The 25,736-nt window shown below is 44.2% G+C and overlaps 1 protein-coding gene across 4 annotated transcripts in view; it reads right to left on the bottom strand.

The window, feature by feature from the left end:
- Nucleotides 1-25,736, bottom strand: part of IL17RC (interleukin 17 receptor C) — a 167,861-nt gene that overhangs the window by 9,546 nt on the left and 132,579 nt on the right. For 3 of the 4 annotated variants that reach the window (XM_069206157.1, XM_069206158.1, XM_069206159.1), the window contains 5 exons: nt 21,076-21,200; nt 17,776-17,841; nt 13,907-13,964; nt 10,081-10,176; nt 7,021-7,059 (listed from right to left, as the gene is read on the bottom strand). In XM_069206157.1, coding sequence (XP_069062258.1) covers nt 7,021-7,059; nt 10,081-10,176; nt 13,907-13,964; nt 17,776-17,841; nt 21,076-21,200 — 384 coding nt within the window. Of the gene's footprint in view, nt 1-5,376; nt 5,563-7,020; nt 7,060-10,080; nt 10,177-13,906; nt 13,965-17,775; nt 17,842-21,075; nt 21,201-25,736 lie in introns of those variants that run through there. The other variant, XM_069206160.1, reaches the window with a different exon arrangement.

Below are 25,736 nucleotides of genomic sequence, written 5' to 3'. Positions count from 1 at the left end.
TTATTGGAAGATGAATGGGTTCAGAGATTCTAAAGGCAACACCATTAAACATAAATTGTTGTGGGGTAAGGTTGCGGGTCTGAAAGAGACGCTTCCTAAAGTCCATGTTGTACATACACTTGGACACCAGCGCGTTGGAATACACGTTGCTGGGAATACTTTGGCTGATGAGGCTGCAAAGTCGGCAGTGGCTATCGCCACTGTAGCTGCGGTAACTCGTTCGAGTTCAAAACCAGACATAGAGATTTCGGCTGCCATAAAAGCTACGGCTGATGGCACGCCATTTCCTAAAGGATTCCCTTCTAAATATAGTTACTGCTTGAGTGGTGCACTAAATGCTGTTGTTAATATTCCAGGCGTTGGTGTACGTGAGTTACCGAATAAGATTGAGAGACCTCGATTAATTTCTGCAGCGCATGAAGGGGTGGCATCTGCGCATGCTGGTGTGGCTGCCACGATTTCGCTTTTACAGGCCCGTTATTGGTGGCCTGGTCTCTATAAGGAGACAAAGCAGTATGTCCTTTGTTGTGACGTCTGTCAACAAATTAAAGCATCGTCGGCTAGACGCCCGCAGCAGACTCCTCTTCTGATATCAAATAGACCATTACAGTGTGTGTACTTGGACCATTGTGGTCCACTGACACCAGATAGTGCATACAAATACATATTGGTTGCTGTAGATTCGTGCTCCAGATTTGTGTGGGTCTGGCCACAGCGCTCGGCTGACGCTCGGACTGTTATTAAAGATTTGCGTATCTTTGTCAATACATTTGCAGTTGCGGCTTTTCATTCGGACCAGGGCCCTGCTTTTGTCTCTAAGGCATTCAGGGACACCATGGCTTCGTTGGGGGTCCAACTCCAATTCTCGTCTCCATTTCATCCCGAGGGAAATTCTGTCGTGGAGCGTTTAAATCGTGATTTAAAGCAATCCTTAACAGCCAGGGTTATAGGTACGGGTCGTAGTTGGCTAGCCCACCTGTATGGAGTACAGAGAGCACTTAATAACTTGCCTAGAAGGTCACTGGGGGGTCGTACTTCATATGAGTGCCTGTTCGGAACACGAATGTATGTTCCTGATCTAGATGGTCCTGGTGTGGAGGCGGCAGATACGCCCTTTGACATAAATGATCGTGTCACTGTTTTGCAGGATTTACAACAATTCCGTGAAGATAACTCTTCTGCAAGTGCTGCCTCCTCTGGAATTAAGGATGAGCCAGTAACACCTACTGATTGGATACCCAGGATTGGGGATCTAGTGTGTGAAAAGGTCGCAGTAAAGAAAGAATTTGGTCCTTCTTATCGAGCACCTGTCCCGGTGTTGGGGGTGAGCGGCACGAGAACTGTGATTTTGCCGCCGCTGCAAGGGGCCAAAGGAAATCGATTTGTTTCCATTGATAATGTCAAGTTACAACATGTGGCCGATTCTGCACAGCAGACCAAGAGGGACACCCAGTAGTTCCGGCATCCCTCTCACTACTGGGGAAGAAGTCCCGCTGCAGGTGATTAGCACCGACCATGTTTCCTCTCCGAGCTTGGGGAGGGTGGAAGATGATCTTGCGATTGTTCCACAGTCAACGATTGATATTGATTCTTTTTCTCAAGTTGCTGTACGTTCTACTGATGTTTCTGAACATGTGATTTATAGCGTGCCTAGGAGAGAACCTCCATCAGCTTCCTTGTTCACTGTTGCACCTTTTGCGAGAACTGCCTCTGGCTGCTTCAACGACGCGGATGCAGCTGTATCCAGCTCTTCGTCTTCGCTGTCTTCAATCCGAGGTCCACGTAAGCTACTAAGTTGGCTTAAACGTACATATTTTGTTGTTCCTTGGAACTATTTGTGGCTTTTTATGGCTGTACTGACTATTTTTTTATGGTTGGGATTTGTGGTTACCTTTTTTCTGGTAATACATGGTCATTTTCTTCCTGATCGATCAGACATTGAGCACGTGGAGACTGTGTTGAGACCACATTTTTCGTCTCATATGGTTCGAAGAGACTTATCCAATGTGAACATTTCTGCAATACCAATTCCGGATGGAATTGTGTGGGATAAAGTAATGTTTGAAATATATGGTCCCACTGAATTGATTCAAATACCGTATGTTCTTAAGTTATCAATGAATGATATTGTTATTCCAGGCATTGTTTCTGATGTTTGGGATGTGAAGACAGTAGATGCTATGCTAAAAGATTTGCAATATTATACTGTCTATGACGATGAAGATGCTTACCAATTTAAAGATAATCATGGTGATATGTTTTGCTACACCTATTATGGACACCACTTTATTCACAAAGCGAGTAGCCCTAAGTCCATCTTTAATTATGTACAATGGGAACATTGCTCGACTCCTCCACAAGGGAGTTCGAAAACGTATAATGATAAATTTGCATATTTTTCTGGGCATGATCAGCGAAGCGCTAAGTCTTACTATTTTAAAGTGACACCGTATTCTAATAGGCAGATTTTGTTGACCGATACTAAATTACTGTATTCTAATTCCTTTGTATCTAAACTTTCGGTCGAAGGATATGAATACTGGTTGAAGACTGTTGACTTGAAAAGTGTTTGGGGTACGAAAAATTGGCAGATGCAAGGCACAGATACATTATTTCGAGCATGCATTATCCCTGTGCAAATGATTTTCCTCAATGACACAGTACAACAGACTAGTTGTTTGGGCTTGGCGTCGATTAGAGAATTGACTTTGCCTAGCATACCTGTCCCTTCTAAATTAAATAACTGGCAGCACTATGTGAATGCTACTTTTAGTGAATTTACGCATTGGGTCCAGAATGGTACGCTTAACGCTTCATCGTTACATCCGGGCGGGTGGTTATTGTGGCCTGTAGACACTAATCAGTGTCATCAACGTTTTGTTACCTCTTCTGGGGGGTTCAGGACTAGTAGGGCAGACCCTCGTTACATTTCACCAGAACATGCAGATATAATAACTACATACAGTGTGGGGAAACTTTGTCAACAATGGTTGAAGTACTCCACGATGGGTGCAGTTAAGTCACACCTCAAGTTATTGTCTAATGGTACTGATTTACAAGATTTCTTGTCAGGTCCCAAGGTGCCCCGGAGAAAAAGGTTCTTATACGAAGTGTATAATGAGTTTTGGGAACTTTCCCAGCAGGAGGCTGCAGCCAGGTTAAGACAGATTGATCGAGAAAATCTGCTGCAGACTTTGTCTGTTGTTGATAATGGCATGCATACCCTTTCTGACCGTGTTTACACGATTGACAGCATTGTCTCTTCTGCTATTGACATTATAAAATCAGACATGTCTTCTTTGTATCATGGGCAGAGTCAGACACGATCTATCATGCAGCTGGGTTGGACTCTTCAGACCTTGAAGGCGGGTCGCGTTCCATGGCAGCACATTCGTGCCAGAGAGATCTTTATCTCCTTTAATTTAACTCGTCAACAACAATTGATGGCTAAGAAGGAAGCGACGTATGTTATGTTAAATATTGAAAAGTTGGAGAAACTGCCTTTTACGGTGGCTGAGATTCCGTCAGCTGAGTGGTTGATTCATGGGGTTATTAATTTGCCTATCTCCACTCTGCAATTTACTTCTTGTTTGAAGCACATTCCGGTGGGAAGATATGAACTATTGGGTGACAGTTACATACACGAGGTGTGGGAGCTTCCTTTTCAGTACAGATGTGTTAATGGTTTGCGGGAAGTTTTTCTTAGCGGTAGCGACTGCGAAACTTCTGTTAGCCATTCCATGGTTTGTAAACAGCTGTCCTTGCACGGAGCGTGTAATGCTTCGATTGCTAACTTAGCTTGTTATCTGAAGGGAGTTACGGTCCCGGTAATTAAAAACACTTTCCAGGTGCTTTCTAACGGCAGTTACATTGTTCTTAACAGCGAACGCTGCTGTGGCATGCGTGCCGGAATAGTTTACATCGTCGTTGTCAACAAGGCCGTTACGTGCTGTGGGAATGTGTTGTTTCCCCCTACTGAATTTAGGGAGGTAGCGGACATCTGGCCTCATATTGCTACTTCCAAGGTTGATTTCGACAAGTTGAGTCGGCTGAAAGCTTTATTGTTTCAAAAGCATGTGGCCCTTACATCTGCTAGCGAGACCTACGCACTTCAAGTGGGAAGGTCATCGGCGGAGATACAGTCCCTTTTGAATACTAACTTTCCGAGTCACTTCGGTGAACTTGTGGGACGTATATTTAATGCATCCAGCACTGCTGGTATTGCTCATTTTTTCAAAGCCGTTGGTGTTGGTTTCGTTCACACCTTCTCTTCCATATTCGGTTTGATACCTTCGGCTATACACTCTATTTTCGGAAGCATTTTTGGGGGTTTCCCAATTACTTTGGCTTTATTGGCTGGAGTTTTGCTATTGTTGCTATGTTTTCGCAATGGCTGTCCCGCCGCAATGAGATCCTGTATTGCTGCTCCCGTCAGCGCAGCTGTGTCGTGAACGCATGATGCAGTGTTTTGGAGCAACACTCTTGGCTCATTTGGAGTGTGACTGGTCTTTGTCGTTCCGACCGGTTTTGGATTGTGTGCAACCCGTGTTTCGATGCCTTTGGTGCTCGTTTGAACATGCACTGGCTTTCTGTCTCTCACTGCAGCGCTCTCCAGTGGTTGATCTTGATCTGTTGATGTTCCCGATTAGGGCTCATTCCCAGACTTGTGCACTACGGTTGCGTTTGCTTCGTGAAGCGGATTATGAGATTCCCTTCCTGGAGGAAGATGGTTTTGTCTCTTTCCTTGGCACTACACGGGGTGCCGCCCTGAATGGTTTTGGGGCTTTGGAACACACCTGCTCCATGGTACTTTTTGGCGTGGATCTTCCGATATTGACATATCTCGAAGTGGAGGAGCTTCTACGTTCTATTGCTTCTGTCTGACAATTGGATTTTTTTTTCTCTCTCTCCCGACTAAATTGACACTATATTGCAATTCGCTCTCTCGTCACATGTTTCCTAAATTTATGACTTTGCTGTCTTCTCATCTTGTCGAAATGTTGGGTTTAAATTTAGGTCATGTTTTTTTTTTATGTTGTTAGAACCACTTGCTACCGACAAGGGGAGGGTGTAGTGTGGTCAGTTTTACGTATATTTTGCGCATTAGCTTCAGGCCTTAGGACTCTGTGCACTTTGCCCTAAATATATTTTATTCATTTGCTAACAGCTTAGAGCCTCTGTGCACTTTACTCTAAATGCTTTCTATTAGGCTTCGTACTGTTATTTTACAGAATAGCCAGTTCTACGGTGTTGTTTTTTATTCATATCACACTGTTTTGCCTACTTCAGCACTGGAGTTCTTCATAACATATTCACTGTGTGCTTTAGTCAAGGATACAGTCTGGTACATTGCCGATAGACGTGGTAGGAGTCTAGACTTGCCATTCCTGCGCAGGAACATTTTGTGATCACGATGACATGTTAGTTATAAAATCACTTCCTTGTCCCAATACATCAAGAGGGAGATTCCGACCAGGGAACCACAACTAGACGCTGACTGCCTCGTTGCAGATGCTGAACCAGATCACAGGCCTTTGCTCAGGTATGAGTGTGTCCGTCTCCCTAGTGATACAGAAAGGCAAGCTGAAAGCTTAACATGCTGTGCTCTAAATAGAACAAGCAGAGGGAGAGTAGAAACGGTTAGGAATTATGATAGCTTTATTTCTATGTTTTACTCTCATGGTTACTATATCAATCCTACTATGTTGTATTGTTCTGGTTATTGCGGCTCACGCCTTAATATCTAAAATACAGTCGTTTTATTAAAACAATTATATAAAACTTATACTGTCTTTGTCATTTGTATATGAGACCATATAGTGAATGAGAGAGTTGGTTTGGATCTGAGTGACCACGACTTCCCTGAGAAGTTCCAAAGATGTCATGCGCTCGGCTGCCCAATCATTTCTTCCCCGTGGGAGAAATGAGGCACTGCTAGTTAGCCGGAGCAACAACCGGATTTAGGGTGACAGGGTTCCTTACACGTGGGTCAGACTCAGTCCCCCACACCGTTATCGATCCTGCTGCCTAGAAATCCAGTAGTCTCATTTAGGATAATGAGAGCCCACGCGACAGAACAGTATAAGAATCAGAGGACCAACAAAACAATCATACCTATATATTCAGTATGCTTGACCAAATTGGCAGCAGAACTCCGCCCCGTCTGGCTTTCCATGAGGCAGTGCGACAGACAGCATAAGAAATATTTTTTCTAGAGTCAGCGAGCTGTTTCTGTCTATATTGTTTCGTAAATAACGATGTTGAGTATGCTACAGTTTTTAAGAATTTAGGAAACTATGCTATCAGGGATCTGATATTGAACATCTAGTTCCTGGTGAAGGTCATAGACCCTCCAGGGCAATAAGAGCCGAAACATGTTGATTAGTCAGATAGTTTACAGGTCCGATGTACATCACACCTCTCACATTTTTAATCTTACCCGTACCTTTTTATTATATTAAATTGGAGTGTTTAGGTACAGTAGGTAACTTCACCTTAATATTTCTCACTATACAGATCCCATCACTTTCCTCCCAGATGGAGTTGACACTCACCTGGAGAAGTGAGTATCTAGGTGTGAAACCCAATGATGACATCACCCAATAAGAAACCACAGTTGTGATCACTTACACCTCCAGTGGTAATTACTGGTTGAGGGTTTCGGATAACTCGTAGGGGACTCTATCTTTATATACCAATGAGGTTCACTCCCCTTTGTTTTTTTTTTAACAATCAGAGGAGCCAATAATAAATGGCTCTCTATGCTGCTCTGCTCAGAGTCCATGGGTTTGCTTTTTCTAAAATATCTCAAAGTGGACACCAACCCTTGAGCACTACAGCAAGGGATCAATTTCTAACTCATCACTTAACAGAAATCAACACTGAAATGAAGTAAATAATTCACTTTCATGTCTACCATTTCTGGATCAAGCGGAGCAGACAGATGTGGACAACACAATGTACACTCAAAGACTCACACACATGTGACATGAAGAAGCATAAGAAGTCTCCTTTGCTTACCTGTAGAGCTATAGTCTTTCTTTAGAGAATGAACACAACCTGTTTTATGAAAGAGAAATATTAGGTATGTAACAGTTTAAAAAAAAAAAAAAAGAAAGAAATACTGGACTGTGAGAAGCAAAAGGGGAGAGATGAACTTCAACAAGTTCACAATTCCAGCATAGCTTTGTCTTAACAGTTCCCCTTTTGAAACAAAGGCACCCCACATATTCCTGTTAGGGGGCAAAATGTGTTAATATTTTCTTTCATAGTCAATTTAGCTTTACTATAAATCATTCATTCAAGATTATAGAAAGATCCATATGAGACATTTAAAAAATGTATTTGCCCCTTTATGCAGCAGGTAAAGGACCCCTGTCTCATCCTTGGTAGGAGGATCTGCATGGAGGACACGTCGTGAAAGCGGGACTGGGGAAAGTCTGTTTTCTATGTTGTTGGCAGGAAGAAGATCATTGAAGAGCCATGGTGGGAATTTATGTTGCAGTAAAAGTGGTGGCACAGACATACAATTATATGCTTTTATGGGGGACCCACTCTCTCTCCCAGTGTGTGTTGTTAGTAGTACTCAATTTGTAAAAAAAAAACTTAAGTGCCAGGGTCCTTGTCAGAAGGCCAGTTCAGCGTGCACCACTTATTGCCAGATAGCGCTACCAATGACAGTACCATCACAACTAACCATCACACTCATGCAAGAGTGACAATTCAAACTTTAAAAATACATTACAAATAATACATGCTGCCCAAACCATTCCTAGAGCTTTGGGTGCAGGTATTAGTGATTTAAGTGTATATTTAATTAACTGCAGTTGTGCTTTTCATAAAATTAGGCAAACAGTGCCACCATGTGGCAGGCTATTAAAAGTGCGAGTGCTGACAATAAACTGCTGGTGCCGAGCACCAGAAACCACAGGCTCAAATTAAGCACTGAGTGGAAGATGTTCATGATGGGGGAGGCACCAGGCCCGTGATTCTGGAGGAGGAAGGAGGCTAGGCCTGCAGTGAGACATTATCCTAGCAGAAGGTAAGAGGTTCAGGTGAAAAGATGACTTGTTATTATATACGGTAGAACTTGTGAAAAATGAAGGCTTTCTGCTTTCAAAATGAGGCGTGCCATATTATGGAATACGGCAGCTATCCTGGGCCTTGTGTGCCAAAGGATGAAACACTGAGGTATCCTTCTTAGCAGGACCCATGGAGCCCAGTGAACTCTGTGCCCACAGTGACAGAAAGGTGCTAACACTTTCATATACACATAACTAGTGAAATAATGAGCTGAAACGTAAAATAAGTTAGACGTAATTCTGGCCAGTTGGATGAGTTACGAGGTGAAACTGGAATACTGATTTCAGATCATGGCAATCATTAGGCACTCCCTTCTACTGTTTAGCGGGGCCCTCTGGCTTCACCAAATCCTCACATTTAAAGTACATTTTTCTATTTAATGCAAAATAAATAACAAAATACCTCCCACATTGGGGGTAGAGGTAGCAGAGACAGATCCAGCTAACAAAGCCCAGTTGTTTGGTCTCAAATGAATTATAGCACAACAAATCAAGAATTCGAGTAACAAGGGAATCCCTGTTTGTTTCTGTGCTGGCCAAACTATATGATTAGGGTTGGGAGGGGACGTAACTCTCTTTCTTCTGTGTAGCCTAATCACACTGAATTACCTTAAAATTCTGCAAGATTACTTGGAATTACGCAAGAAGAGTAATTCTGTGTTTAGCACTATTTCTTAGCACAAGCATGCCTCATAGCACCCAAAACGGACAAAAGGATGGATCTTGAGCTAAGAAATATCGGTAAATGCAACAGAACATGAGTAGAGAGCCACTAAATGTACTTTTGGGGGAGGATTTCCCCTCAACCTATTACAGCTATTTAGCACTTTTCTCCCGTGAAAATGCACCCCCTGCACTCAAAATTTATGCGAGGAAGCTTTTTGAGCGAAGAAACAGCGCTAAATGCAGCAGTAATCAAATAACGAGTGTGAGCTCCGCTTGCTCGCTCCAAGAGTGCTCCTGCAGTAGGATCTTCCCCCCAAATTACTCTTAATTATGCGAGCAGGTGTAATCACGTACAATAATATTATAGTTACTCCATCGTAATTGAAATTCTGCCCACGTCTAGATAGGATGGAACAAACAAGGCACTGTCATTTCACAAGGGCATTTGTTTGGCTGCCTTTGCAACTTTCTTTGAAGCAAATGTATAAAATCAGTTTTAAGTAGCTCTACACGCTGGTCATTCCCTGGTTGCTAAGTGCTAATAGTTTTTATAGCTAAAAGAGCTGAGGCACAGCAAAGATTTGATTCCTCCCCAAAACTGACCTTTAAGGAAGATGAGAGTAGAACTCATTGGGTCCACACTCACACTCAACTGCTATCAGGCTTGATCAGGTGTCAGGATCTGCGGGAAGCCAAATGTTTGCCAATATTAAGGAGAATCAATTGGTGGACATTTAGGGTTTCGTCGAGGGGCAGTGTGCCATAAATCTGCAGGGTTGCAGTCCCGACAAACCCACTGTGCTCCTGATGGCCAGTGTGCCAAAAGGTGCCAGCTCACAGTGGCAGATGCCTCACCAAATATGGCCACTGAGTTTCTCTTTGAGTGATCAAGGTAAGGTGGACCAGACTGGAAAATAAGAAAATGTAGGAAAAAAACTCCCTGAGCATTAGGGGCATTTGCTTATTTCTATCTTAGCAGCATACCACTGCAATGGGTGATTTTTGCTGAGAAAGACAAAAAATACTGAGAAGGTAGCATCAATGTGGAGGGTAGAATAACATTCAGCTGGGTCGGGAGCACATCTGCCACTCAGGTGGATTGACTAATGCACCAAGATCCCTGTCTGCCTACCTGGAGATGGGCAGTCTCTCGATGGATTATTGGAGGTGAGGGTCACAGCTGATCCACCAGACTGCTGGTCACCACCTGGACTCTAAATAAGGACCATTGTTGTTTCTCTTAAGTACTTAACTCAGTTAAACTCCCTGGGAAGGGTTGGGCCCTGTGGATGTGTAGCCAGAAGGAGGGTGTCTAGAAATGGAGGTGCCTTACCTTCCAACTCCCTCTTCTTTATCACTAGAAGCAGTAGGATGGAACACGTGATCATGAGGGAGGCCACCCACGCGAGGGGCCAGCGCAGCCGGACATCTGTCAGGGGGAAAAAGGCATTTCATTACCACACAGAACACACATATGGAACATTTTTGGTCACAGTGTCCCCCATAAAGGACCCTATAGATAAGAATTCTTCTTTGTTCCCTGATGGCCTTATAATCTTCCTTCAATCTCCTGGGAACCACAGATTTTCTCTTTCTCTCTCTGTGTTCTACTTCACAACACTAAGACCAATCCGGCCACTGCTGGAGCAGACCCCTCGACCCTTCCCTTCTCAAGCCTCCATCTTTCCTCCCATTCCTACCTGGCATTCCATGTGGAGGGGGCACTTTGTTGAGAACCAGGAACAATCGTAAAATTTCGGATGGTGATGTCATTAATAACGTTCAACTCATTTAGTGATTAGAACAACAGTGAATCATACTTCAATGGTGTGGTTGGTGCTTGCTGTTGGACAGCACCACTGCAGACCTTGCGGTAACTCAGGAGGTAAACCACACCATCCCTAGCTCGCTCTCGAATACCCAAATGTAGAGTAACATGTGTGCATTTCCTTCAGAAACTGACCAAATCACCTCAAAGGGGTTCACTTGAAGTTCCATTTTGAAGCAAATATTTTTGTTAAAAAATAAATGCTCAAAGACTTCTGCAGTAAACAAAGCATCAAAATGTAGAATCAGTATCCACTGTCATATTCAGTGGGCCCCTTTCGTATTACTCCCTCATCTGACCCACCTCCAGCCCTCCCCCAAACCCAAGCACACAAACCACTCCTACCACAGGCATGTTCTATTTTTGAAGTATCTAGCAGTGAGGTCTGAGTTTATGGCTGGAGGCATGGCCACTTCTCTCACAGAGAAAGAGGAGAGATATTCCACAGTCCTGCTGCTTTGACCAAGAAGAATTGTCCTCCTGCGAGGGACCTTCCTACATTTCATGCTCCAGACTAAATGAGCAGAGCAGTTTGGAAGGATGGTTTAAAACAAATTTCTTTGAGAGACTCAGGTCCTTTTACTAACAAGGTTCCCTGGGCCATGCCGAGGCGGGGCCGCCCACAAGGAAGATCTATCATCCTCTACTAATCATCACACATCTAGAGATCATGCTAGCACAGCTAGTGTTTCTTCTAGTTTCATTGTGTTCCCTGTGTGTGCTCTCATTGGTTAAGAGATGATTGACACTAACCTGAGCCACTCATCATCCTGAGCTTTCTGAATGTTGACCAATAAGACTAGATATTAGGACTCAGAGACTATTGTTGAATCAGTATTGGACCAACAAGTCCAATGTGCTATGCAGTTTCTGGAGGCATCGGGGTTGTGTGATGTTCAACTTTGTCATTCTGTATTTCTGTACTGGGATGCCCTACAAGGGGGATGATTTATCGTGTTCATGTTTTCTGTGTATTTTGCTATATTGTGTGTGGTGCAATGTTAGTGTTCTGCAGTGGTTGACATGCCACCTCGTTTGATGTGAAGTAAATTTGTTAGGAACTAACCCAAAAAGTGGAGTCCGTGGCTTTTGTGGGTGTAGATTGTATGAAACAGTTTGAGCAGTCTGTAAGGATGCCCCCATCCATCAGCATTGCACGAGTGAGTGCACTATTACTGAATATTCAATCACTCCTTTTGTTCTGAGAATCTATGCTGTTTTCTGTTTTAGAGTCCTTTCAAACACTAGATGGTTGAACTTATCTGAAGTTTAAAAGTTTTGTTCTCTGCTGCAATGACTTTCTAATCCACTCCAAGGTTTGTCTTGTGGAGCCAGTCATGAATATATAACTTTCTGTCCTTCCTCAGATGTTTGTATACTTGCCTGGGGAGAGTACCCTTGCCTCGCCCTGGTCTTGTGTGTTGTTTTCACTCAAGTAAAGTTGTGTTTTCTGCATTGGACAGACTGGCTATGTATTCGCTGTGTGTTACCCGTCCGAAGGAGGCCTTTTAAGCCTCTGCTCTGCAGGGACAACAACCAGACCTCTGACGCGTTAGCAAGGTGTCAGTTGCCTTAGGTTCGGTATGTGATATATTAATATGGCCCACATACATACATACATACATACAAACATACATATATACAAACATACATAAATACATATATATATATACATACATACATACATACATAAATACATACATCCATACATAAATACATACATACTTAACCTGCAGCCCACATCAGCCCCCACAAGAAAACTGATATAAGGAGGAGGGTAGAGGACTTTGTGCACAGAGAGGCTTTTTATTGGGATGTTTTTTAAGTAAACTGGGCAATTTCTTGTCAGTTTGGTGCCATGAGCAAAGCAGGTAGGGTTAGAGCAGGTAACACGTCAGGCAGGGCAGATACGATTACATGTCAGACAGGCAGAGTTAAGGCAGATCCGGTTACGTTTCAGGCAGGTAGAGTTAGGGCAGATCCGGTTACGTGTCAGGCAGGTAGAATTAGGGCAGATCCGGGTACGTGTCATACAGGTAGAGTTAGGGCAGATCCGGTTACATGTCAGACAGGTGGAGTTAGGGCAGATAGGTTACATGTCAGGCAGGTAGAGTTAGGGCAGATCAGGTTACATGTCAGGCAGGTAGAGTTAGGGCAGATCAGGTTACATGTCAGGCAGGTAGAGTTAGGGCAGATCAAGATGCATGTCACTCAGGTATAGTTAGGGCAGAGCTGGATGCATGCCACTCAGCTATAGTTCGGGCAGATCCAGTAGCATGTCACTTAGATAGTTTGGGCAGACTCGGGTGCATGTCACTCAGGTATAGTTCGGGCAGACTCGGGTGCATGTCACTCAGATATAGTTAGGCCAGATCCGGTCACATGTCAGGCATGTAGAGTTGGGGCAGATCCGGTCGCATGTCAGGCAGGCAGAGTTAGGGCAGATCCGGTTACATGTCAGGCAGGGAGAGTTAGGGCAGATCCGGTTACGTGTCAGGCAGGCAGAGTTAGGGCAGATCCGGTTGCATGTCAGGCAGGCAGAGTTAGGGCAGATCCGGTCACATGTCCCAGAGGGTGTAATAGTGCAGGTAGGGATTGGAGGCTTGCTGCTATGGGTCTTCATTCATGTCCGCCATGTGCACTTTTAAGAAAAGAACCCTTGGAAGTGGAAATCCTCAGAGGAGAAGAACAGGAGAAATCTGAGAATCACCAGCAGAAGAAGGTCCTTTACAGGTGAGGAAGAAGTCCTGGTTCAGGAGGCTACTCCTGTTACTGCCCAAACCAGAGTTCAACTCTCGCGGTAACTCCGCCTTCCCGCTGCCCTTGCTCTGAACATTCCACAGGTAGAAACCCGTGAAACCTCCGGCTGGAAATAAGGGCAAGAGTGGGATGAACAATGGGAATACTTATTAGCACAATAAATCCCCAGTGATCCGGGGCTGATCCACTCAAAGGTTGCACTGGCAGGGTATCCTCAATTCTAGAAACTACTGATATCCAAGGTGTCAGTCATTTTCGGGCACAGGAATCCCACATGCATATTCCAAATTCACGTGGAATTTGGGACCTAAATCAACGTAGGCATCAAAGTGCCCACTTTCACTATAACACTCTTGAGAATTGTATCCAAGAGAACTGAGGCACTGAGGTGAACAGTCACTTTATTTTGAAAAACCGGGAGGATGAGATAAGAAACTGCTTCTTAGTCTCACAGTCAGCAGTTCACCTACATGTACCAGGGAGGATGCGCAACCATCACACACGCGCGCAAAGCCCAAATAACACCTTCCTGGGTAAAGCTGCAGAAACCATCCTTGTAAATTATACTCACACTCGTCCAGGGAGCAGAGAAGCACCGCGCCGGTGAGGTTCCTGTGGGGGCTCCAGACCTGCAGAGAGAAGAAGAGAGGTTCATACACTTTGTAAATGTCACCTACTTCATGTCTGTCTCTCAGCCCCTGTCTGTCTGTCCGTGGTCTCTTCTGCAGGCGCTAGGAGGGCTCGGTCTGCTTGCTAACACCCGGATTACATAATCTCTTTGTTACCCAGGTCTTTTGACTAATACTTTCATTAAAAACAACCACATGCTCAGGTGATGTCTCCTGGCACCTGGGCAGGGCGTTTCGATGTTTGTGCTCAACTAGTTCAAGACGGTAATTTGTTTAAATTATTAACGTTTTCAAAATAATAACTCTGGTCTGATTCACAAACTGACAGCTGTAGTACACAAAAAATATTACAGTAGTACAACTACCTACGATTCACAAACCTACGGCTGGAGACCTACGCCTCGCTGATACTTTTTGTGAGGAGATCTCCACTGTGGTAGTGGGAATCTCCGCTGTGGTGGTGGAGATCTTCACTGTGGATCTCTGCTATGGTGGTGAGAGATCTACGCTGTGGTGGTGGAGATCTCTGATATGGTGGTGGACATCTCTGCTGTGGTGGTGGAGATCTCCGCTATGGTGGTGGAGATCTCCACTGTGGATCTCTGCTATGGTGGTGAGAGATCTACGCTGTGGTGGTGGAGATCTCTGATATGGTGGTGGACATCTCTGCTGTGGTGGTGGAGATCTCCGCTATGGTGGTGAGAGATCTACGCTGTGGTGGTGGAGATCTCTGATATGGTGGTGGACATCTCTGCTGTGGTGGTGGAGATCTCCGCTATGGTGGTGAGAGATCTACGCTGTGGTGGTGGAGATCTCTGATATGGTGGACGACATCTCTGCTGTGGTGGTGGAGATCTCCGCTATGGTGGTGGAGATCTCCACTGTGTTGGTGAAGATCTCCGCTGTGGTGGAGATCTCTGCTATGGTGGTGGAGATCTCTGATATGGTGGTGGACATCTCTGCTGTGTTGGTGAAGATCTCCGCTGTGGTGGAGATCTCTGCTATGGTGGTGGAGATCTCTGATATGGTGGTGGACATCTCTGCTGTGGTGGTGGAGATCTCCGCTATGGTGGTGCAGATCTCCACTGTGTTGGTGAAGATCTCCGCTGTGGTGGAGATCTCCGCTACAGTGGTGAAGATCCCCGCTATGGTGGTGGAGATCTCCCCAATAGTGGTGGAGACCTCCACACATGTAGGGATACGCTTTTGCTGCACATGTGGGAGGGACCAAGGAAACCACTGGAAAATGGAGAATACTTACTATTACATGGGATGGGATTAGGGACATTTATGGAGAGATACAGAGAGGACATGGTAATACAAACATACAACCACAAAGAAAGTAAGACCATTGCTAATTACTAACTAAAGTTCCAAAGATACTACAGCTCTTAATGTGTCAAAAGAGACTCAAATATCCATCAGCCCATCCTTAAAGTATGTTACGCACCACACATGCGCACTCACAGTCACAGCAAAACGCTCCAGTAGAAAACGATGTAGGCGGAGAAGTCAAATAACACCCAATACAGACTAACGTTAAATTAATGAAATTATTTCAACAGTAAGTATAGATAGATAGACAGATAGACAGATAGATAGATAGATAGATAGATAGATAGATAGATAGATAGATAGATAAATAGATACAGGGCTTAATTTGTAAAAGAAAGAGTGTCGGTGCCAGAAGCCCACGGCAGGTCACTCATGTGTCGGTGTGCCAAATTCCAAGACTGTGCAGTCTAGAATCCACCTCAAGTCTGTTTAACCCACTTCTAGACAGTCCCTGCATCTATGCATCTATGTCTCACTCTTGCATATTTGCAATGTTTTTGCTGTTTTTCTCTTCCTCGGTCTTTCCAATGTGTGTGTTTTTCCTCTCTTGCTCTCAGTAAATATCTGATCCAGATAAATAAGTATTGATCCCTAAAAATAATTGCTGGTCGTCCCCACTGGCAACCACTGGCTCAAAGTAGGCACTGGATATAAAAATATAGATATAAAGTTAAAAATGTATACATAATTTTTAATTGGTTTCTTAGTTTAACATTTAATAGTAAACTTATTAAAAAATAAACTTCTATCAAAATATTATACATTATTTACATTAATTCAACTCTCAACTTAATAAAATGTACATTTTAAACAAAAATAAAAATGTTAAGGTGACAGTAGTTTAAAAAATCTTATTTAAAATGATCTATAAAGTAAAATAATATATTTATATTAACTATTTAATACACATTTAATTTGGTTTAATGTGCTGTCACTTTTTTGTTAGATCTAAGTTCATAATAATTATTTATATCAATTTACATACATGTAATGCATTTTTTTAAAATAGTTGTTTAAAGAATAATACATTTTATAAATGTTCCCATTAATTTCCTGTAGCCAGCTCTACACCATGTGGAAAGCTCCAACTCTTTGTGGAAAGTTACTAGTGGTAACTTTATAGTTGTAAACTTTGTTGTGGGAGGCTTCCCACCTTGAAATAAGGGAGTGGAGACAAGTCTACACCTAGGTGTAGAAATACACATGTATATGTACCTTTGTGAATTGGGCAAAATTTATTTTGTGCAGTTTTCCGATAATTCAGAGTCCTTCAGCATTTTGCATTCTCGCCATGACTTCTTGCAGGGGGTGATCTGGGATCCCCCAGATAAAATCCATGGAGCTCTTTGCTGTACAGACACAATGCATATGATTCTGTTGCATCAAACGCCCCTCACTGATGTCATGGGCGCTGAATTTGGGGGGGCGGCTGAGGCTTCACTAGCCGAAGGACTAAAGCACACTAGTCAATGGGGCAGGTGTGTCGCCGCTTTCCAGATGCACAGTCTAGAAGTACCAGGATAAGAGTTTAGGTGCTTTGAGAAGACTGCGCCCTATCTGGGTGGGTCACAGTTCTAAACTCTTCTTCCAAATCCCCACCTCACACAGTGCTCTGTAAGCCGTCTGAGGCAAAGCTAGCGCCGTACCAAAAAATACACTCAGTTTGCAGAGGAGCGCTACACAAGTCATTCATTCATTGTACTTCCTGCTGCAGGGTGTCCTTTCATGCACCTTGGAAGAATGAAAGTCTAAGTGAGCCTGCCGGTGTTTGAACCTGTGACCAATAGCTTGAACACAGATTGGCTGGGCAGGAGCTCAAACCCACTGAGCTATCTCACCTGCGATGATGCACTACTGCACATTCCAGAGCTTCAAGCATGGTCTTGCACTGGAGCTCACGTACATGCTTAGGGGAATAGCGTCATTTTTTATTTTTAAGCTAAGGCGGCGTTAAGGAGGCCTTTCTCCCGTGCCATATTTACAAAGTGGCGCAATGCAATGCTTGCATTGCGCAACTTTGTGAACCCTTGTGCCACATTATGCCTGTGACAGGTATAAGGTATGCAAGGGGGGCGTTCTGACACAGGGAGGCCTGAAAAAATGGAGCTGTGAAATTTACAACATTTCACAGCACCATTTTGTCAGTCATTTTTAACGCCTGCTCAGGGCAGGCGTTAAAATGACGCACCGATTTTAACTAACGGGCCTCCCTGTGCTTTTGCTGCACTAGCATCAAAGTTTTGGACACTAGTGCTGCAAAGCGACACAGAAGCGTCAAAACCTTTGACACTATTGTTCTAACGACTGCATGTGTGTGGGGTATTGTAAATACGGTGCAAGCATGGTGTCGTTAGGTGGGGCAGAGACGACGCAGGAAAACTGGCGCATCGGGAACGATTTTGTAAATATACCCCTTAGCGTGTTAGCTCACATTGGTACATGCATTACTGTGAGTAGCTCATGATACAGCACCTACCTTTGCACACTTGTGGTGAACAACCACATCCCGCAGCAGCTGCTCCTCCAAATAACCAGCCATGTTCTGGAAAGGAAAGAAAACAGATGTATTAAAACCTGCAATTGTTTAATTACAAGTTGGTGAAACAGAGCAAAAAAAATGTGACATTCCTAGAAAAGGCTTTCTTCTGAAGACTGGTCTGCAGGCCTAGGTCATGGTTGGGTTGAGAGAGTATTTCTAAAGGGAAAGCACTGGAAAGTATACATTTAGCATACAATAGCTTGAAAGGCTCACTCATAAAGGCTCACTCAAAGTGAGTGTCCCCTTGACCTCAGGGTTTTTAACTTTACTCGTGCCCCCCTCACTTCACCACTCACACCTTGACTGACTGCTACAGGACAAAAGCTCATCTTGGAAAAAATGATGCATCGTGTTCCACTCACATTCCCAGCCTCTGCACAGCAAGACACACTCTGGAGAAATCTAGAACGCTAACCCTAATCTATACTAACCCATCTCTCACTGCTTCCAAATCTGAATTTACAAAACTCAAGTTTATCAGATATCTTCGGTACAGTAACAGTAACTATTCTTTTTACCTCAGTCTCTGTTTCCTACCATAATCCATATTACAACAACATGGCAATTAATATAATTTTTCTAAAGGCTTTGTACCATAATATGTGTCCTTCCACATTCCCTCCTCATGGATATTGCTGTCCTTAGTTTCAAAATCCCCATCCTCTTCTCATGACCTCAGCTGTCTACTGCTGCACGACCTTCAGGTATGTTCCTAATATTATCTAGGACAGCGGTTCCTAACCTGTGGTCTGGGGACCCCTGGGGGTCTACGAAGCCTCCTCAGGGGGTCCACGAAGCCTCCTCAGGGGGTCCACGACTGGTTAGAAAATTAAATACTATTAACAGGTTAGGTTCACAGCTTTCAATAGTGACTTAGTGGTGAGGTCCCCGGATTCCAATAATGATTTAGTGGGGTCCTTCGGTTCCAGTAGTGATAAAGTGGGGGTCATATTGATTTAGTGGGGATCCCTGGGTTCCAGTAATAATAAAATAGGAGTCCACAGAAGTCAAAAGATTGGGAACCACTGGCTTGAAAACTTCTTCTGTTTCCGAAAATATAATGACTCGAAATAATAACTGATTTAAAAAAAACAGAACAGAAAATAGGTATTTTATTTTAATGGTCCATTGTAGCCTGTTCTGCATGTCCACCATAACTGGGACGAGACACAAGGCAGGATTGACTGGAAGGGTGGACAACCCTACAGAATGTCTATAGAAAACAAGAATTGTCAAAACGCATAGTTCTGGCCTCGGCCAGCTGGTGTAATGGTCAGTTATTCATTATGGGAAACCTAACAAGAGGGAAATAAATGAAGCATGTCACCACCTAAATGTGGAAGTTATATATATTCAATAAAATATAAAACTGAAAAGTAAAGCAACCATTGTTTATAATTTAAGTAGAACAATGTGAGTGCACACAGGAGACTTAAAATAAAAATGATCAAGAATGGAAAGAAAATCGGAGCAAAAGTAAAGCATTTGAAAAGCAGCCATGGCACCGAAGCGCACTTATTTTTAGGTGGATGTGCACACGTAATCGGGAGCAGTGTCAGCTCTGTAGAACAGAGTACATGGCTGAAGTTGGCTGATTCCTTTCCATGATCTGTTCGCAGTGATGGAACAAAGGGCCAGATGTAGCAAGGTTTTGGGCCTCGCAAACAGCGAAAATCGCTGTTTGCGAGGCGCAAAACCCACATTGCAATGCCCATTCCCATTTTGCGAGTCGGTAACCTGGTTACCGACTCGCAAAATGGGACTGCGAGTCGCAAATAGGAAGGGGTGTTTCCCTTCCTATTTGCGAGTCGCAGCGCGATGTAAGATTGCATTGTGACCGTGAACGCGTTCGCAAAGCAATCGCTACCACCAGTGTCACACTGGTGGTAACCCATTCGCAAAAGGGAAGGGGTCCCCATGGGACCCCTTCCCCTTTGTGAATGGCCTTGAAAACGTTTTTTTAGAGCAGGCAGTGGTCCCAGGGATCACTGCCTGCTCTGAAAAAATGAAACTGACACGTTTCATTTTTTCGTTTATATTGCATCTCGTTTTCCTTTAAGGAAAACGGGCTGCATTACAAAAAAAAAAAACTGCTTTACTTAAAAGCAGTCACAGACATGGTGGTCTGCTGTCTCCAGCAGGCCACCATCCCCGTGAGTGCTGCGACTCGCAAGGGGGTCGCAAATTGAGACCCACCTCATTGATATTAATGAGGTGGCCCTTTGCGACCCCCTTGCGACTCGCAGATGGTGTCAGGGACACCATCCTGCATCCGGCATTGCGACTCGCAAATGTGGATGAGAGTTGGACAGATTCATGGATGAAGAAGGCTGACCCAAAGTTCTGGTATGTAAAAACTTGAGTCTTCTGAAAAAACTAAAGCTGCTTTTAGGCCAGACCTAAAACGGTGAGAAGGCTCAGGAAAGCAGATTAGGGTCCGAGACAAGGTCTAATTGAGGGGTAACTGGCAGGAGTGGATAAAAGAGGTCTCAGAAAACATCAGAAGGAAAGACATGGGCGAGGAGGGACGGAATTGGACAAGAGGCAACGCCAACCACAAACTGTCAATGTCATGTATATGGACGTGGCGAGCTGCAAGCAAACAACTTTAAAAAAGCCTGTGTTTCACAACAGCAGTAATAGTCTGATCGGGTGCACGGATTTTTGGAGGCCCAGAAATAACTCTATTTTTCCATGAGAGCACCCTACAAGCACTAACAACAATAGTCATTTTGAGGCCATTTTTGTAACCTGCTTCTTTTGTGGGGGCCTGGAAGACAGCTGCCTCATTGGAGCACTGGCCCTGGCTTATGTCTTCAATGTCCCTACGCCATCATAAGAGCACTTGTTTGGCGGTCATCCACAGATCCACGCACATACGTACTTCCCACTTCTGATTTCACAAATCCAGGTGCTATCCTCTTGCTACATGAAGCTCCTTAGCCAACCCAGCTTTGGTTCTTCCAACTCACCCGCTTCATCATAAGCTTCCTCGATGCCCCTTTGTTACGACTGGAGCATTTCTCTTGTGCAGCACTCACCACCCAGCAATCCACATGCACTGGAGACCAACCAAGAGTAATTCCATCCACGCAAGCAAACTCCTCCACGTCTGCCCGAAACAAGGGCCCAGCGCTGTGAGGCCACACTAGCAGCAGTGGTGTGCTACATCACTCCTTCGCCCAGATGTTTATGCCTGTAGCTGACGTGCAGTGGAGCTTTGGTAATCAACCTTACCAGGCTTGCAGACTTCGGCAGAGGAACACAGTCGCCTTCTTCCAAAACACACAATGAAAAGTTGGACAGGGAGTGCTCTGAGACCATCAGGAGGACATGACTCCAAACTGAAGGGACTGTGACATCTGCAAGAAACATGACAAACAGGAATCACAAGAATGGACCACCTCTAGAGTGTGGTGGCGAGACCACAACAAAGAGAGCCAGGAACAAAGAGCTCCCCCACCCTCTAAGACAAGGATGACCTGCTCTGTCAAGGTAAAATGTACAGAAATACCAATTATTTTAAAAAAGAGTATTAGTTGATAACAAAAATCAGTCAACATTCACTCTTCACAGAGAAGCCACATTTTTCTTACCTGCTCCTTACGATTTTGATGGAATGAGCTAAGTCTTAAAAAATGAGGGCCAGATTTGCAAGCTTTTTCTGTGAGTAGTTGTGTCTGCTCAACTCGTGGATGTGCCTTACTCATGAATTTGCAGAAGGAATGCATGCTTATGTAAGAAAAATAAATATCTCGTAATTTGTAAAGCTTTCCTGGTGTGTTAGAAGATCTTACTCCTGGAGATACAGGAATGAGTTTGCCTAACGTAAGACATTTCTACTCACGAGAAATGTCGGAAAAGGCTTGCATGGAAGTACCGGTGTCATTCACGCCTAATACAGGAGTAAGACACAACTACTGACAGCAAATGTCTGGCAAGCCATGCGTGGAAGTAGAGGTGTCATTCACCTCTAAGACAGAAGTAAGACACAACTACTCACAGCAAATGTCTGGCAAGGCAGGCATGGAAGTACCGGTGTCATTCACCCCTAAGACAAGAGTAAGAGGCCACTACTCACAGCAAATGTCTGGCAAGCCGTGCATGGAAGTACCGGTGTCATTCACGCCTAAGACAGGAGTAAGACACAACTACTCACAGCAAATGTCTGGCAAGGCGTGCATGGAAGTAACGGTGTCATTCACGCCTAAGACAGAAGTAAGACACAACTACTCACAGCAAATGTCTGGCAAGGCGTGCATGGGAATATCAGTACCATTTACCAGGAGTAAGACACACTACCCATAAAAAGCTTTGTGAATCGGGGTAGAATTTTCTTGTTTTAAGCTTGGGATTTCACCAGAAAGTTGAATAACGCCGGGCATTTAGTATCTGGAGATGGGTGTGGAACTGGGACATTTCTTGTCATAGAAAAGAAAATGGTAAACGGTTTGAAAACTGGAAAGTTTTTAAAATATCGGGTATTCCCTAGAAGAGGAAGTTAGATCAACAGACAGTCCAGCGGTTCACCCAGAACTTATTTTACTTATGTCAAAACATAATTGGTGTGCTGTGTGCGGATTATGAGTTTAACTCCCTGGCAATGACTCAAGAGGTAGAACAAAGGCAGATGCTGTTCAGCTTCCAACATTTTACAAATTAATGCATCACATAAATCCCCCTTTATTTCCAACAACAAGGCTGCCTCGAGGAAAGCTGTATTACCATTGTGCCTCAAATATATGTACTTTTACTCTGAAAACATAGGGCCTGATTCTAACTTTGGAGGACGGTGTTAAACCGTCCCAAAAGTGGCGGATATACCACCTACCGTATTACGAGTTCCATAGGATATAATGGACTCGTAATACGGTAGGTGGTATATCCGCCACTTTTGGGACGGTTTAACACCGTCCTCCAAAGTTAGAATCAGGCCCATAGTCTCCTTCCACCTGAATTGCTTTTCTCTTACCACAGATCTCTATTCAAGAAGAGATAAGATCTGGGTGCTTGCCCTGGCATCAGAAGGCAGATGGCACAAACTACACACAAAGTACCAACAACTTAGTGCTGTTCTAAAGATCATGTTATTGTGATGATCATTATCACAAAGGAGCTTAACCATGCTTGCCACTTCCCTTTAATTGGCTTTGCTACTAAAGTGCTTTGTGGATAAACATATGGATTGGCCAACCGGAGCGAGCTGCAGAAGATCAACTGATTTCCTTGAACGCTTCTGAGAGTCGGTCATTGTAGACCGACTTCAGTTGGCCAATGTCCCTCTGACATCTGGCCCTCCACACTTAGAGGCTGGGATCTCAAGTGTGAATATGTCTGTTTTGCTACTGAGAGCCTTTCCCCTCACTTGCTTTGAGAATCCACATTGATTTGCTTTCCTTGCAGAAGTCATTTAAAACTTTTAACCTTGCACAAGTCATCTTTGTCACCGATGGACATCCTTGCTCTGTGCAGTACCTGCGTGGTAGGTCCTCACCAATCTGGATACGTACACATACATCCTTGGCGTACTTCGGTGCGCATCATTCTTAGTCCCCACAAGGCTGCCCTTCGGCACTGTCCCACTTACGCCTTGTTGCCCACACACCACACCGCGATCCTCAGTTACGTCAGGTAAGCTGGTCCTTCTCTCCTCTCATCCTTCACACCCCATACGAGTAGTGTTTCTGCTCATCTAGAGGGGGCTAAATATTAAGGCCTATATTTATACAATTTCAGCGCCGCATTTGCGTCATTTTTTGATGCAAAAGCGACGCAAACTTACAACACATAGGCCCATATTTATACTTTTTTTGCGCAGCATTTGCATCATTTTTTTACACAAAGGCAGTGCAAACTTACAATATACAATTATATTTTGTATGTTTGTGCCGCTTTTGCATCAAAAGATGACGCAAATGAGGCGCAAAAAAAGTATAAATATGGGCCATAACTATATTTTGTAGCTTGCAACGATTTTGTGTCAACAAATGACCCAAATGTGGCGCTAAAAAAGTATAAATATGGGCCTAAATGTGCATGTGAGATTTTGAACATGACAGTCCATATGGAGTCAGTTCCTATGTACCCTTCCTCTAAAGTGAGTAAGCAGCAGCGCTTAATTTGAGCCGGTAGTTTCCGGTGCGGGGCACCAGCACTTATTTTTGAGGGCCGGCACTTAGGCCCATATTTATACTTTTTTAGTGCCGCATTTGCGTCAATTTTTGACAGAAAGGAGGTGCAAACTTACAAAATACCATTTTATTTTGTAAGTTTGCACCGCTTTTGCATCAAAAAGCGGCACAAATGCGGCACTAAAAAAGTATAAATATGGGTCTTATTTTTCTGCATCAGGCATTTACTGCAAGCAAACAACACATGTGGGAAAGACGGAAAAAGAGGAACACGAAAAATCGTCACAAAGGGAGAAAGCAGAAAGCTGCAAGAATGAGCTGAAGAGGCAGGGAGTGGATGTAAATAGATGAAAGAGGCCCGGGATGGCTTCAGGATAACCCTGCCTCAGTATTCCGTGTTTGCACATTTAAATGCACAAGCCACGTGTTTCAGTGGAGAGTTTTGGGCACTGGCAGCTTTTTGTTTACAAATTAAGCTCTGGTAAGCATGGCAATAAAGCATGCATCCTGCACACCGCCTTGGTATACGGATTATGACTTTTACTAAGTTGCTCTTCTTAACTCAATGTGGAAAGGGGTGACAGTAACTGGAAGGGGAAAGCTTTACCACATAGACAGGGAGGTTGGAGAAAACAAAGATGGCGATTATGGCGACAGGTTGGCTGTCAAGTTGATAGTGGTTCCTGGGCTTTTGGCACCTACCTTCAGATCAGCGCTCGTCCACGTGCACAGGAAGGCACATAATTGTTCACAAATTTTTGGGGAATAGTGCATTTTCCTAGGGCGCTTCACTACTGCGTCAACATTTGCCATCTACCATTCCCATCCCTCACTTTTGTTTTGTTTTCCTTTTCTTGGTCCCTGAGTTCCCTTTTCCCTGCTAAGGCAGGTGGATGTTGGTTCTCACATTATTGGCTTTACCTGATTCTTGGGAATGTCTCTTGGTCTTCCACGGCGATCATCACAGCTCCGTTGATGGATGTGTTGGTAAACAACTCTTTAATGGGGTAAAACTCTGCTGCTGTTACCCTATCTAGTATGAAGCATTCACGTTTACTTGGTAGCTGGATTCTAAAGCACAGGTCCCTACCAGTACCCACTCACCTCACAAATGCCATTCACCAGGAAGGAAGCCTCTGCAAGTCCAGGACTCACTCATCCTCTGAACAGCATCTACCTTCAGGGAAGTCTCTAGTGCCCGAATTTAAGAAAAGTGGTGCTCCATCCAATGCAGTGCCACTTTTCTTGCGCCCCTTACGGCGCCCTCTTCCCCGACCATTTGTGCGTCGTATTTAGTATACGGCGCACCTAGGCGCAGGGTAGTGGCAATGGCGTCAAAATGTTTGACGCTATTGATGTACTGTGCAGGATTAGCGCCAAAATGTTGGGGCTGATCCTGCAGAGTACATCGGACCCATTGAAAACAATGGTGTGCCCCCTTTAAACGCCTGCTCTGTGCAGGCGGTAAAAATAGCCGCTAAAAATGGGGCAGTGGAAACTCTTAGATTCCACTGCGCCATTTTTGTGTTCCCTTTAACAGGGAAATGCCCCCTTGCATACATTAGATCTGGCGCAGGCATAATGTGGCACACGGGGTTACAAAGTGGCACAATTCATGCATTGAGAGACTGTAAGTATGGTGCAGCAAATTTGGCTTCGTTGGGCCACATTACTGCCATAAAAAATGATGCTAATGTGACACACGGAGGCGCCCCCTATACCATTATTGGAAGAGACACAAATCCAGCTGCGTTTCTCTCTCGCTCC

This window comes from Pleurodeles waltl, chromosome 9 (assembly GCF_031143425.1).
Source record: "Pleurodeles waltl isolate 20211129_DDA chromosome 9, aPleWal1.hap1.20221129, whole genome shotgun sequence".
Taxonomy (NCBI): domain Eukaryota; kingdom Metazoa; phylum Chordata; class Amphibia; order Caudata; family Salamandridae; genus Pleurodeles; species Pleurodeles waltl.
Note: the sequence above shows the minus strand (reverse complement) of the source record. Positions and strands in the feature narration are given on the sequence as shown.